General features: G+C 46.8%; 1 protein-coding gene and 1 non-coding gene across 6 annotated transcripts in view; both read right to left on the minus strand.

Annotated features, from left to right (window-relative positions):
• Positions 1–15098, minus strand: part of LOC121577763 (citron Rho-interacting kinase-like) — a 50948-nt gene that overhangs the window by 16041 nt on the left and 19809 nt on the right. For 3 of the 5 annotated variants that reach the window (XM_041891636.2, XM_041891633.2, XM_041891634.2), the window contains 13 exons: positions 14087–14196; positions 13737–13911; positions 13120–13317; positions 12839–12892; positions 12505–12702; positions 12024–12217; positions 11562–11697; positions 6791–6895; positions 6428–6568; positions 6010–6117; positions 5448–5646; positions 4615–4764; positions 4456–4479 (listed from right to left, as the gene is read on the minus strand). In XM_041891636.2, the coding sequence (XP_041747570.1) occupies positions 4456–4479; positions 4615–4764; positions 5448–5646; positions 6010–6117; positions 6428–6568; positions 6791–6895; positions 11562–11697; positions 12024–12217; positions 12505–12702; positions 12839–12892; positions 13120–13317; positions 13737–13911; positions 14087–14196 (1792 nt within the window). The remainder of the gene's footprint in view (positions 1–4455; positions 4480–4614; positions 4765–5447; positions 5647–6009; positions 6118–6427; positions 6569–6790; positions 6896–11561; positions 11698–12023; positions 12218–12504; positions 12703–12838; positions 12893–13119; positions 13318–13736; positions 13912–14086; positions 14197–15098) is intronic. The other 2 variants (XM_041891637.2, XM_041891635.2) reach the window with 1 other exon arrangement.
• Positions 1901–1975, minus strand: trnaa-ugc. Its single transcript has one exon. It is a non-coding gene; the product is annotated as a tRNA-Ala (tRNA).

Raw genomic sequence — 15098 nt, forward strand, 5'->3', positions numbered from 1 at the left:
TCTTGGTTTCATTAGACCAGAGGATCTTGTTTCTCATGGTCTGAGAGTCCTTTAGGTGCCTTTTGGCAAACTCCAAGCGGGCTGTCATGTGCCTTTTGTTGTGGAGTGGCTTTCGTCTGGCCACTCTACCATAAAGGCCTGATTGGTGGAGTGCTGCAGAGATGGTTGTCCTTCTGGAAGGTTCTCCCAATTCCACAGAGGAACTCTGGAGCTCTGTCAGAGTGACCATCAGGTCCTTGGTAACCTCCCTGACCAAGGCCCTTCTCCCCCAATTGCTCAGTTTGGCTGTGCAGCCAGCTCTAGGAAGAGTCTTGGTGGTTCCAAACTTCTTCCATTTAAGAATGACAGAGGCCACTGTGTTCTTGGGGACCTTCAATGCTGCAGAAAGTTGTTGGTACCCTTCCCCAGATCTGGGCCTCGACACAATCCAGTCTCGGAGCTCTACGGAGAATTCCTTCGACCTCATGGCTTGGTTTTTGCTCTGACACGCACTGTCAACTGTGGGACCTTATATAAACAGGTGTGCCTTTCCAAATCATGTCCAATCAATTGAATTTATCACAGGTGGACTCCAATCAAGTTGTAGAAACATCTCAAGGATGATCAATGGAAACAGGATGCACCTGAGCTCAATTTCGAGTCTCATACCAAAGGGTCTGAATACTTATGTAAATTAGGTATTTCTGTTTTTATTTGTAATAAATGTTCTAACATTTCTAAAAACCAGTTTTCGCTTTGTCATTATGGGGTATTGTGTGTAGATTGATGAGGAAAATGTTGATTTAATCCATTTTAGAATAAGGCTGTAACTTAACAAAATGTGGAAAAAGTCAAGGGGTCTGAATACTTTCCGAATGCACTTTATATTGTTTGTGTCACTTAAAAGTTCCTGACATGAAAAAGCAGCAGTTTTTTGACAGCAAGACTAAGCAAGTGGTATACGAGGCATAGTATACCCAAAAAATTATCTGCACTTGCATGTTCTCTGTTCTAGTGACATAACCATGACTATGAGTTGGATCATGCAGATGACAATGTCTGTAGGTATTTATAAAAGATGTAATGGTTTAAGATCTACTTAGCTTTGCAAAAAGAAAGGCTGGTTAACCCTTTACACTCATCCCTGTATACGGGTTGAAAATGGCAGATTTGGGCAGTGATAAGCACCTAAATTGGAACACAGTGGCTGTATGGTAACATGCTATAAATGACGTCAGAGCTCACCGCTTCACAGCTCTGTATGGGTTTTGACTGACAGCCTTTCTAAACTTGAGCACCGCACACGACAAGACGTTGCCCCCATAATCCCTCCCGCTAATTGGGGAATTTCTGCACATGTTTTGTTGTCTGAGTGAGTGATTTGCTGTAAATTAAGATGACTCAATATATTTCGAAGATGAGATGTTGAGGATTATAATAAATACCGCTTTGATGTCATACAAGCAAGCCAAACAACCGTGAGTCCAAATGTGCACTTCACATTTCCATATCATAAAACTCATGTCAATACAGTGTCAATGTTTATGATCACTATGTTTGATGTACAGTTACAAGATGACATGTCGTCATACCCTGGGTTGTTCTGAACAGAATGAGCCTGTTTGTCTATTGTGAAGAGAATTTTCCGCGCAACACGCACCTGAATGCACGCACCTGAATGAACACGACTCCTTTCTACGAGCACAAAAATTTATATATTTTCTCTGAATTGCCCTGTGAAAGCCTAACACTGTAAGATCGTATTTTATAACTTAGCTAGTCATGTTGGCAATATAACAAGCTTTAAAATGATGTCCACCTGACCCAGATTGCGATTTATTTACATTTTACATTTTAGTAATTTAGCAGACGCTCTTATCCAGAGCGACTTACAGTTAGTGAGTGCATACATTTTTCATACTGGCCCCCGTGGGAATCGAACCCACAACCCTGGCGTTGCAAGCGCCATGCTCTACCAACTGAGCTACAGGAGGCCCATTTATAATGGGACGTTTTTGGATGGCGTGTGATGGGGTTCCAAAAAAAACTACTACAAGTGTGCTTAACCTAGTTCCTCAATGGCACAGCTGGAGACTGTTCTGAAAGTGCATTGAAATGACTTAGGAACCCTGCACACCTTGGAGAGGTGTGTGGCCATTGGAGACACCAGTTAGTCCTCTCACTCAAACCCTTGGAATTGTTTTGTCTTATGTTGCACCTACACCACATTTTCCAGGAATATTCTTATGTTACTGAATGTATCCAGAGTATTTTCAGATTTCGTTATCAACAAATGCAGCGAACTGTAAACCAGAAGTCCTGAACCTTACCCTCTTCTTTGCGTTTGAGGGCGTTTGGCACAGAATTTAATATAACTCAGTGGCGGTTACATTTGCCAAGACCCACCCCCATCTTGTTTACCAACTGCTGGAGCATTTCCTGATTGCATTCTGAATCACTCGCTATTTTTGCCTACTGATACTCTAGACACTTGTTCCTTCAGCCAATAACCCTGCCAGCATCACATCATGGTTTCTGTTAGGAAACTTTGGCGCCGAACAATGTGACCGGCAAGATTTCAATATACAGGACATTTGAGAAATGTACCGGACATCTATATATGCATTGGGTGCTTAACGCATTAGGGCATCCACCCAAGGTGCTCAAAATCACATTTTGATTATTGTAATTAATCTTACCAGAATAGAAATTAGCCTGTAAAGTTTTAATAAAATAAAGGAGAATTATGTTCTTATACTAACATGACAGGTTTTATTGAAAAGCAAAACATTGCCCATTGCATATTCATCCCTGTAATAAATCATAAATGAATATAAAAAAAAAAAAACAGTAATAAAACCCAACTTCTAAATATTATATTTGTATAATATAATTTGCGAACGACCCTATAGGCTATTTGTATGAAAATTGTAATTAATAAATAAACAGCGGTTTTCAAATACAATCTAGGCCTCTCTAATTTGATTTAGCCCTAATAAATAACAAAATATGTCCGTCTACGAACACCAGGGCCAGCAGGTCATGGCGAGAAGGAATACAGCTTTTGTCAAATTCATATCAGATTTGTCTTTTTGAAGCAGGTTAGGAGAATTTACGCAGCAGTTTAGGAGAATTAATGTAGCAGGTTAGGAGAATTAGGTTAAGGTTAAGAAAAGGGTTGGGGTTTGCTAAAATGCGCAAAAAATTAATAACTTTTGACATTTGTTTGACAAAAGCTGGACCCTTCTAGCCATGACCGGGTCGGCCCGTAGCACCACAGCAGTGGAAAGAGGACACTCTAGGCGGCCACAAAATGAAGAAATTATCAAACTGATGTTGGACAATCAAATTCGATATGTAAATAAACAAAATTGGTTAAGGCTGGTTCATTGAGAGAAAGCTTATTTTACAATTCTCCTGTGAAACGAGGCCCGTGCCATGCATTTATGAAAGCACTGGTTTCCAAAGATCAAATTATATCTCACTCTTTTTACAGTTCTACTGGATGATGTTAATAAATGTTATGTTTATTGTAATTTGAATTATAGTGGGGTCGTGACTTGTGTAATGTGTGATATACGTGGCTTATTGATAACAACTCTGTGCCTAGTGAGTACAACTCTCCAATGTGAATAGTTGGCAACGATGTTTCGTTTCCAAATACTCCTGAATAAGCTCAACTAAAATGCACCAATTGCGCATGATACACATCATTACTTTAGTCTATCAATCCATTCCAATCTTCATACTATTAACATGCATTGCTGGCGTCTATACTACATGACACAGAGGTGGCATATATTGATCTTGCCTAGGGCGGCAGCAGAACTTCTAGGACCGGGCCTGACGAACACAAGAATTTGCCTCTAATTTACTTGTGTTTGCGGCAGACGATGGCCTGCTCAAAGTGAGCCACTGCTGTTGGGAAGTCAAAACTGTCCAACTCCTTGGAGCAGCTTGCGATGCGCATCAGCCTCGTTACTTTGTCCTCGAGAAGGTGTGATCTTGAGGCACTCTTTACTCTGTTTTGGAGAAAGAATCCCCTCACACTAGAAACTGGGATAATCAACACAATCTTCGTCAATTTTGCCAGTCGGGGTACACTTAGCTGAAGTCCCTTATGAGGACCTATTTTGCTTTGTCAAGTAAATTTCCAAGCAGCTTGAGGATTTATTTGCCTTTGAAGTTGGAGCACATCGACTGGTATTTAAAATGTTTTTTTAAACAAACAAAAAAAATAGCATTATTTTGCAATGGATTTTTTTCCCCAGGACAATTTGGCTGGCAACAATTTGATTTATCTGCTTAAAAAAACCAAAAAATTGCCAAAAGATAGCATTTACCGGCTAATGGAAACCCTGCATCACATGCACCTCAGATGCAGACAAGCATTGTAAATGTGCCCCATGAACCAGTTACAGCGAAGAGATGAACACAACAAGCACAAAAACAGTTTCAAACTGGGAATACACTTACTTTCAAAAGTTACTCTTCGCTTCTCTGTGAGCAGAATAAGAGAGAGAAAAAAAAGAGTTCTAAAAGTGGCTAGGTGACAGCAGAAGATAGCAAGGCGAGAGAGAAAATGAGAGAGAGAGAGAGCGACAAAAGACAGAGAGCAGGGGCTGTGGGACTTACCCTCTGGAGTGGAGCTCTCCTTGCAGCGGGCAAGGAGGCTGCTGGGGTTGGGCTGGAGCTCAGGGGACTTGACGATGGCCGACATGAGGATCTGCTGGCGGGAAGAGGCAGGCATGGCCGGGGCATGCTCTGAGGCTTTGAAATGGGCCGCTGGGGGGAAAGTTGTACAACTGAATGCATTTAACTAAAATGTGTCTTCCGCATTTAACCCAACCCTTCTGAATCAGAGAAGTGCAGAGGGCTGCCTTAATCGACATCCATGTCTTCGGCGCCCGGTGAACAGTGGGTTAACTGCCTTGCTCAGGGGCAGAATGACACATTTTTACCTTTTGACAGCTCAGGGATTCAATCCAGCAACCTTTCGGTTACTGGCCCAACACTCCTGCCCGCCAGGCTACCTGCCACCCCCGGGGAGGAAGGCAGGGGAAACGTTAGCCTTTGGGTACATCTGGCACACTTCGACACACCAGAAACGTTGCTTCATGTCCCCATCATCAATATACAATGACCGTGTTCAAATACTTCAAAAACGTATCCTCACTCCCCTGAATAAAGACAGCATTCCACTGGACAGCTCTCCCCAATATTATGTCAGATCAGTGAGAAGTTCAAGGAAAGGACAGGATACAGTCCAGGATTTGAACCAGACACTATGACAACCATCAGGGCATATATTCACAAACAACTCAGTTTTGCCTTTTAGATCATAATTAATAATATTGCATGGACAGGGGGGCACCTGATCCTAGATTAGCACTCCTGCTCTCAGAGGCTTTATGAATATGGGCCTAGATCCTGTAAGAGGTTGTTGCCAACACCACCCACCCTCTTACCCTCTTCTCTTAGTGATCTCAGCTCTATCCTCATCTTCTGCAGGGCCTCCTCCAGGTCTGAGCAGCGTGTCCTCTCCTTCTCCAGGGCCACCTTCATGTCACTGTACTGCATGGGCAGCGCCGGCTGAGCCTGGGCCCCGGATCCCCCAGCACCGTTCCCATTGGACCCCAGCTCCTCACGGCGACGGCCAAAGATACCCTGGCAGGAGAAAGAGAGGGTGCTTCTCTCACATACAGTGACATTATAATGTCTCTGTGTGTGTTTTCATTCTCGTTGAGATAACATTTACATTTTAGTCATTTAGCAGACGCTCTTAACCAGAGTGACCTACAGTAGTGAGTGCATACCTTTTCATATTTGTTCGTACTGGTCCCCAATGGGAGTCAAACCCACAACCCTGGCGTTGCAAGTGCCATGCTCTACCAACTGAGCTACACGGGACCACGATAAATGAAAAATCTGTGTGTGTGTGTGTAGTGAGTGTCCTCTCGAAGAACAATAAACATCTGCTCCTATGCAGACTGTGCGATTTACCAGATTTCCATCACTGAGTTCTCTCACCTTCTTCTTCTTGGTGGGCTGGTCCATTTTGGCCTGTAGGAAGTCAATCAGTTTGGTCTGCTGAGAAATGGTGCCCTCCATCTTGACTTTCTCATGAGAATAGACAGCCTGAGTGTGGTGGGAGAAGAAGAGGAGCAACATCTCAGAATCAGCCTCAATATAAGAGTACCAGCTAACATCTCAAATTGAACTAGCTGTAGCAGCTGTGTTCCAGCAACTATGGCGGATGTATGGGTCGTATTCATTAGGGAACGCAACAGAAAACTTTTCAAAGCGAAAATTAGCGTTTCTTATTGGACAAGACCACGTAGTCCCTCCCTGTTTCAGTCCGTTTGGTGCCTAATGAATACCTCCCAGGCCCGTACAGCTCAGCTCAGCAGTGTAATAACAGTCTAAGTGGGAGTGAGTGTAATGTCACCTGAATGTTCTCCAGCTGGTACTCCAGGTCGGTCCTCTCAGTCTTCAGCAGGTCAGTCTGATCCAGAGCATCCTGCAGGCCCTGGGTCAGACGGAAGATGTGGCTCTTCTGTAGGTCCATCTGCTGCTGCAGCTTGCCTTGCTGTGGTGGGGAGGTCACCACACAAACACACATCATTCCAAGACAAGCTAAAGCTATTTTGTTAACTCTTTACAGTTCTATCTCACTTGGGCTCGTCTTCACAAAAAGTTTCAGAGGTGAAGTGCTGATCTAGGATCAGCCCCCCTATGTCCATGTTATCTTATTCATTATTATTTAAAAGGCAAAACTGATCCTAGATCAGCACTGTGAGGTACTTTCTACCTCATCCATCAGCCTCTGCTTCAGCTCCCTCTCTGTCTCCAGTTTCTGCTGCAGGGTGCGGGCGTTCATCTCCAGCATGGTGTGCTTCTTCTCCAGGTCATTCAGCTGACAACACACAGATAAAAAATGTGTGTAAAATAATCATAATATTATGAACTAGGTGGTTCGAGCCCTGAATGCATATTGGCTGACAGCTGTCGTCGTCATCGTCGGGTGAGGTTGTGTCTCTCTCTGGCGGGAGGTAAGCTTGGCTTATATGGCTTATATACATCGTTTGGGCTTTGTCGAGTAAAGCTTAAACAATGTATTTAGATTGTAGTTAGGTATTGTAGGTAGTTATCGTGGGTTGTTGTATGTAATTATTGTAGGTTAGTATTGTATTCGGCTGAGCCCGGTGAAGCACGAAGCTAGCTAACCCACTATCTGGACTAGCTAGCGGGTAGCTACTGGTAACTATTAGCAACTGTGGATAGTTGTTTCACGCCTGAGAGTACCTGTAATTACGCCAGCTAGCTGCCTACAATAATTACATACAATAATGCCTACCATTCAGCTGTTTTTCTAACCTCATTGTCTGAAGCGTTAACGTTAGGTAGTAAGTGGCTACTGTGCTTGAAATTTAGCTAGCTTGTTGCTACATGGATAGCTACTAGTAAACAATAGCTGGAACGACCTAGCGAACAGACGCGAACTGGCTGAGTCAATTCAGTGGCTAGCTTTGCACTTGGCTAGCTAACAGTAGCTGCTAGGGGTAAGTTATAACCTACATTTGTGTTTTGTTTTTACATACTGGTAGCCAGAGTCGTTCAAGGGAATTCGGGACATGGGTGACTAGTTAACGTTAGCTTGGCTCTCTCTGTGTGTTCGTGCCGTGGGAGGAGGGGTTTCTTCTTTGTCTGAAAGCAATGGCTAGCTAGTATGCTAACTATTCTAGCTAACTAACTGGCTGAATAAGTTGACGACGGACTCGCTCAAGCTGTCGGGACTAACCCACAACGTTAGACACGGACACGAATGATCTGCTTGGCGTGTTGACACACTGGTGGTTTGTTGTGGCCGAGTATTGGTGCTAAACCGTGTTGTTGGAGCCCGGCATGCTAGTTGGTTGTGGCGTCTTATGACTAGGTGCCCTGGACAGTTTTCACGGAAGAATACTGTACCAAGTTAACTAGCTGAATAAACTAAGTTAGTCTATTCCTAGAAAACATTGAACCACTGTAGTTTACAACAATTATAGTTTCTGAGGTGGAAGTTGGGAGAGTTATATTTGGGTGTTTCAGTGAAACGTAAGTGAGGGAGGCCCCGCTCTCTCGCTTTCCCAGATGTTTAGTTCATTTCATTCCTATCTCCTTTGCATTATTGTAGCCATTTTCTGTAGCCTGTCAACTATGCCTCTGTCTATCCCTGTTCTCTCCTCTCCGCACAGGCTATACAAACGCCTCACACCGCGTGGCTGCTGCCACTCTAACCTGGTGGTCCCTGCACGCACGACCCACGTGGAGTTCCAGGTCTCCGGCAGCCTCTGGAACTGCCGTTCTGCGGCCAACAAGGCAGAGTTCATCTCAGCCTATGCTACCCTCCAGTCCCTCGAATTCTTGGTGCTGACGGAAACATGGATTACCACTGAAAACACTGCTACTCCTACTGCTCTCTCCTCGTCTGACCATGTGTTCTCGCATACCCCAAGAGCATCTGGTCAGCGGGGTGTTGGCACAGGAATCCTCATCTCTCCCAAGTGGACATTCTCTCTTTTTCCCCTGACCCATCTGTCTATCTCCTCATTTGAATTCCATGCTGTCATAGTCACTAGCCCATTCAAGCTTAACATCCTTGTCATTTATCGCCCTCCAGGTTCCCTTGGAGAGTTCATCAATGAGCTTGACGCCTTGATAAGTTCCTTTCCTGAGGATGGCTCACCCCTCACAGTTCTGGGTGACTTCAACCTCCCTACGTCTACCTTTGACTCATTTCTCTCTGCCTCCTTCTTTCCACTCCTCTCCTCTTTTGACCTCACCCTTTCACCGTCCCCCCCTACTCACAAGGCAGGCAATACGCTTGACCTCATCTTTACTAGATGCTGTTCTTCTACTAATCTCACTGCAACTCCCCTCCATGACTCGGACCACTACTTTGTATCCTTTTCTCTCTCGCTCTCCTCCAAAACTACTCACTCTGCCCCTACTCAGATGGTAATGCGCCGTCGCAACCTTCGCTCTCTCTCTCCAGCTACTCTCTCCTCTTCCATCCTATCATCTCTTCCCTCTGCTCAATCCTTCTCCCTCCAATCTCCTGATTCTGCCTCCTCAACCCTCCTCTCCTCCCTTTCTGCATCCTTTGACTCTCTATGTCCCCTATCCTCCCGGCCGGCTCGGTCCTCCCCTCCTGCTCCGTGGCTTGATGACTCATTGCGAGCTCACAGAACAGGGCTCCGGGCAGCCGAGCGGAAATGGAAGAAAACTAAACTCCCTGCCGACCTGGCATCTTTTCACTCCCTCCTCTCTACATTTTCTTCATCTGTTTCTGCTGCTAAGGCCACTTTCTACCACTCTAAATTCCAAGCATCTGCCTCTAACCCTAGGAAGCTCTTTGCCACCTTCTCCTCCCTGTTGAATCCCCCCCCCCTCCCCCTCCCTCTATGTGGATGACTTTGTCAACCATTTTGAAAAGAAGGTTGACGACATCCAATCCTCGTTTGTTAAGTCAAATGACACTGCTGGTCCTGCTCACACTGCCCTACCCTATGCTTTGACTTCTTTCTCCCCTCTCTCTCCAGATAAAATCTTGCGACTTGTGATGGCCGGCCGCCCAACAACCTGCCCGCTTGACCCTATCCCCTCCTCTCTTCTCCAGACCATCTCTGGTGACCTTCTCCCTTACCTCACCTCGCTCATCAACTCATCCTTGACCGCTGGCTATGTCCCTTCCGTCTTCAAAAGAGCGAGAGTTGCACCCCTTCTCAAAAAACCAACAATCGATCCCTCTGATGTCAACAACTACAGACCAGTATCCCTTCTTTCTTTTCTCTCCAAAACTCTTGAGCGTGCCGTCTTTAGCCAACTCTCTTGCTATCTCTCTCAGAATGACCTTCTTGATCCAAACCAGTCAGGTTTCAAGACTGGTCATTCAACTGAGACTGCTCTTCTCTGTGTCACGGAGGCTCTCCCCACTGCTAAAGCTAACTCTCTCTCCTCTGCTCTTGTCCTTCTAGACCTGTCTGCTGCCTTTGATACTGTGAACCATCAGATCCTCCTCTCCACTCTCTCCGAGCTGGGCATCTTCGGCGCGGCTCACTTTTGGATTGCGTCCTACCTGACCGGTCGCTTCTACCAAGTGGCGTGGCGAGAATCTGTCTCCGCACCACGTGCTCTCACCACTGGTGTCCCCCAGGGCTCAGTTCTAGGCCCTCTCCTATTCTCGCTATACACCAAGTCACTTGGCTCTGTCATATCCTCACATGGCCTCTCCTATCATTGCTACGCAGACGACACACAACTCATCTTCTCCTTTCCCCCTTCTGATAACCAGGTGGCGAATCGCATCTCTGCATGTCTGGCAGACATATCAGTGTGGATGACGGATCACCACCTCAAGCTGAACCTCGGCAAGACGAAGCTGCTCTTCCTCCCGGGGAAGGACTGCCCGTTCCATGATCTCGCCATCACGGTTGACAACTCCGTTGTGTCCTCCTCCCAGAGTGCGAAGAGCCTTGGCGTGACCCTGGACAACACCCTGTCGTTCTCCGCTAACATCAAGGCGGTGACCCGATCCTGTAGGTTCATGCTCTACAACATTCGGAGAGTACGACCCTGCCTTACACAGGAAGCGGCACAGGTCCTAATCCAGGCACTTGTCATCTCCCGTCTGGATTACTGCAACTCGCTACCTGCCTGTGCCATTAAACCCCTACAACTCATCCAGAATGCCGCAGCCCGTCTGGTGTTCAACCTTCCCAAGGTCTCTCATGTCACCCCGCTCCTCCGCACACTCCACTGGCTTCCAGTTGAAGCTTGCATCTGCTACAAGACCATGGTGCTTGTCTACGGAGCTGTGAGGGGAACGGCACCTCCGTACCTTCAGGCTCTGATCAGTCCCTACACCCAAACGAGGGCATTGCGTTCATCCACCTCTGGCCTGCTGGCCCCCCTACCTCTGCGGAAGCACAGTTCCCGCTCAGCCCAGTCAAAACTGTTCGCTGCTCTGGCACCCCAATGGTGGAACCAGCTCCCTCACGACGCCAGGACAGCGGAGTCACTCACCACCTTCCGGAGACACTTGAAACCCCACCTCTTTAAGGAATACCTGGGATAGGATAAAGTAATCCTTCTACCCCCCCTTACCCCACCCCCAAAACATTGTAAAGTGGTTATCCCACTGGCTATAAGGTGAATGCACCAATTTGTAAGTCGCTCTGGATAAGAGCGTCTGCTAAATGACGTAAATGTAAAATGTAAATGTGGTATATCAGACCGCAGACGGTATACCACGGGTATGACAAAACACATTTTTTGACTGCTCTAATTACGTTGGTAACCAGTTTATAATAGCAATAAGGTACCTCGGGGGTGCGTCGTGCCTAAGAACAGCCCTTAGCCGTGGTATATTGGCCATCTAAAACACCCCCCGGGCCTTATTGCTTAAATATAACATGCCATTTAGCAGACACTTTTATCCAAGCGCCTTACAGTGCATATTTTCTTAGTATATTTGACCCCAACAGGAATCAAACCCACAAACCTGACGTTGCTAGTGTCACGCTCTACACAAGACTCACCATATCAGAGAGACTCTCAGCCTTCAGTCTCTGTTCTTTCAGAGCTTGCTGCAGAGACGAGATCTCCGCCTTGTGCTCCCTGACTGCTAGCTCCACCGCCTGGCGAGACTGGGTACTGCGCTGGTCCGCACGCAGCCTATGCACACATGGAAACATAACATTCACTGTGTGTGCACAGCTGTGTGTTGGTAGGAAACTATGTTTGCATGATTAGTATGTGTGATACCAGTGTGTGTTTTGTGTGCAGGCCTTTGCGAATGTCAATATGAGATGAGCACATTTGTATATACTATGTAGTGTGTATGGGTGTTTGATGTGTGTTTATGTATGATGGTGTGGGTGTGTATGACACGTGTGAATGTGTGTACATATTAACGCTTGTGCGTGTGTGTATATCACCTGCTCATGTTACGTGTGTGTATGATACCCGGCGTGTGTGTGTGTGTGTGTGTGTGTATTTGCCTGTTCTGCTTCTCGTTGTCCATCAGGCGCTGCATGTCTCGGGTCCTCCTCTCGGCCTGGTTCTTCTCGTCCTCCAGGGCTCCCCTCCAGGCCTCCCACTGTCTCTCTTTCTCCAGCAGCTCATCATTCATGCTCTCCAGCTCCACAACCTGTTCCTCCAGCATGCTGCACGTTGTCTTCAGAGTCTCAATGTTCTACAGGCACACCAGTCACTTGTTTCATTTTGTCTTTATGTAACTAGGTATGCCTTTATGTAACTAGGTATGCCTTTATGTAACCAGGTAAGTCATTGAGAACACATTCTCTTTTGCAATAACGACCTGATACACTTGTCGCTTCCTATGCTGAGTCTGTATACATCTCTAGGTCCAGTTGATCTTCAGCGTCTCTATGTTCTACAAGCAGTCATTGAACGTATCACAAACATTCAACAAACATTCAGGAAGTTAAAGGGAACAAATGATGAGCAGACGTCTGTCACCTGTTTCTGGTTGTTGAGGTGCATCTCTCGGTCGGCCACCTCGCGGCGGAGGCTGTCCACGTCCTGTCCCAGCTGCAGGCGGTCGTCCGTCTCGTCCGAGGCCTCATCCAGCTGCTTGGATAGGTAAAAGTTCTGTCTGTTCAGCTCGGCGTTCTCCTGGCTCAGCTGGGTCAGCTGCTCCTCCAGGTCTGTGATCACCTGATGGGGGGGGGAAACACATACAAACGAACAGAATTCAATAAGTACATGTTTCATTGCTTTGCTTGAACGCACAAAAAGTCAACATGCTATACCGCCATTTCCTGCGTTTGGAATGCCGACAATTTCTACTTACTGAGCAACTGTCTCTCAGGGCGTCAAACTTGCGTTGGATTTCATCTCTGTGAGCCTGAAAAAAACAAAATAATTATGGGTTCGATTCCCGGGGCCACCGACAACTAAAATGTACGCACGAATGACTAAGTCGCTTTGGATAAAAGCATCTGCTAAATGGCATATATTATTATACATTATTATTCTTGACCTCAGTGTGATTTACATAAGTCAGGTTGGTTGTGTATATGTGTGTTGACTTGTCTGGTTGTCCTGCCAACGTCCTCTCATATCCTGTCCTACCCTGAGGGCAGTGATCTCCTCCTCGGCCTCGGCGGTGGTGTCCTCCAGCTCTGTCTTGGCCTGCTGCAGCTGGCTCTCCAGGGCGTGGCGTGCCGCCTGCAGCCCGCTGATCTGGGACTCCCGCTCCTGCAGCGACAATGTCAGCTCCGTCACCTGACGCTTGATCTCCAGCTTCTGCTCCTCGTGCTCCAGGCCCATCTAGAACACCAAAGGTTAAAGGGTCAGAGGTTAAAGGGTCATCGCTTTGCTTTGGATTTTATAATACATGGGTTTCTAAGGTATGGATTGTTTTTTTGGAACAGTAAAGTTGCTTGAGGTGATGTATCACTTGAAACTGCATGCAAGTAGCTTTGTGCAAATACCAGCCAAAGTCAACACTTTTAGGGCTGGTTTCCCAGATATTGATTAAGCCTGGTCCTGGCCTAGAAATCACTTTCAATGGAGATTTTTCACTGAGCATGCTTTTTAGTCCAGGACTAGGCTTATTCAGTGTCTAGGAAACCAGCCAATAAAGTCTTATTGTTGCACCATACAGGTGGCCCTTTCCTCTGGATCCTCTCCCATTTATCCAATTTCCCCTCTGGGGATCAATAAAGTTTATTCACTTCAACTCTCACCTCTCGGAGCCTGGTCTCCATCTCCAGCAGACGGCTCCTCTTGCTCTGCTCCTGCTGGTTCATCTTCTCAAGGTGCTCCTCCAGCTTGGCGTTCTGGGCCTCCAGCTTCCCCGCCTGGGACTCAAGGTAGAACTTCTGCTGCCTCAGCTCCGAGATCATCTCCTCCTGGGCTTTCCTGCCACAACCACAGCCAGACAGAGAGAGAGACCATTGAGGTTTCAACCCAAAAATGCATTGTTTGGGGAATAATAGTAAACTTGTTCGGTAACGTATGCAACTTTGGTTCTCTGAGGGGATGGCATGAGGGTTTAGTTGGGTGTGGAGTCCCAGTTGAAGGCCACAACACTCACATGTTTTTCTGGGTATAGATGCTACTGTTAGTGGCTAGCTTGTTGGCCTCGGAGAGTTCGTCGATCCGTTGTTCCAGATTCTTCATCTTGGAGTCCATAGCGTTGATGGTCTGAAAAAAAAAAGTGCATCACACTTTGATGTAAATATGTGAAATAATATGTGAAATAAAACCCAAATGTAATGCATTTCTACATTTCAATTTAAGGGAACATAATGTGAAAACTGTGCCAGGGCGGGTGTGACAAAATTTCACGATGTCACGGTTCAGACAGACGACAAGAGGACCACAATTGCGTCACACCAGAAAGTTTATTTAAACTTAAGGGGAAAGGGATGTAGGGAGTGAGTGAAGGCTCCAGGGGTTATCCCGTCCGATGTGCTGGGTCTGTGCCTCCCCCCAGTGGCAGCGATGCGTCCGATGACGCCGGTGGTTGGTGGTCCAGAAGTCCTGGGGGGGGAGGAAACACAGACACAACGGGGCGGATGAAAACAGGCAGAAGTACAGTTCAAGGGAAATCCAAATACGTTGTAGCAAGGCAGAAGGCTGGTCAGAGTTACCGGGGTCGAAGAGTAGTCAGGAGTCGTAATGGCAGAAAGCAGGTCTGGTTTTCCTGGGGCAGAAGAGTATCCAAGAATCAGGCAGGTCCGGGGTCACAAAACAGGGGTGAGCCAGAAGCGCGAGCACACAGGTTCCGGGTGTGAGCTTTGCAGACGATCTGACAAAGGAGAGCTGACAGACGGGACTTTAAATACTGGGAGAGGTTAGTGGGTAATGCAGCGCAGCTGGCAGAGTAATTAGAGCCGAGCAGAGCAGGGACAGGTGGAGCTCGTTAGGGCTGAGTAGAGAGAGAGAGATGAGCAGAGTGGAAGATAGTGGAAACACATTAAGGTGGTAACCCGGGTGGAGTGAGAGGGCTCATGACAGAACCCCCCAAGGGACGGCCCCAGAAGTCCCAAGAGCAACACCACGCCGGGCGGGAGGAGGGGAGCCGGAGGAGGGCTAGAACTCCT

Source organism: Coregonus clupeaformis, chromosome 12, assembly GCF_020615455.1.
Source record: "Coregonus clupeaformis isolate EN_2021a chromosome 12, ASM2061545v1, whole genome shotgun sequence".
Lineage (NCBI taxonomy): Eukaryota > Metazoa > Chordata > Actinopteri > Salmoniformes > Salmonidae > Coregonus > Coregonus clupeaformis.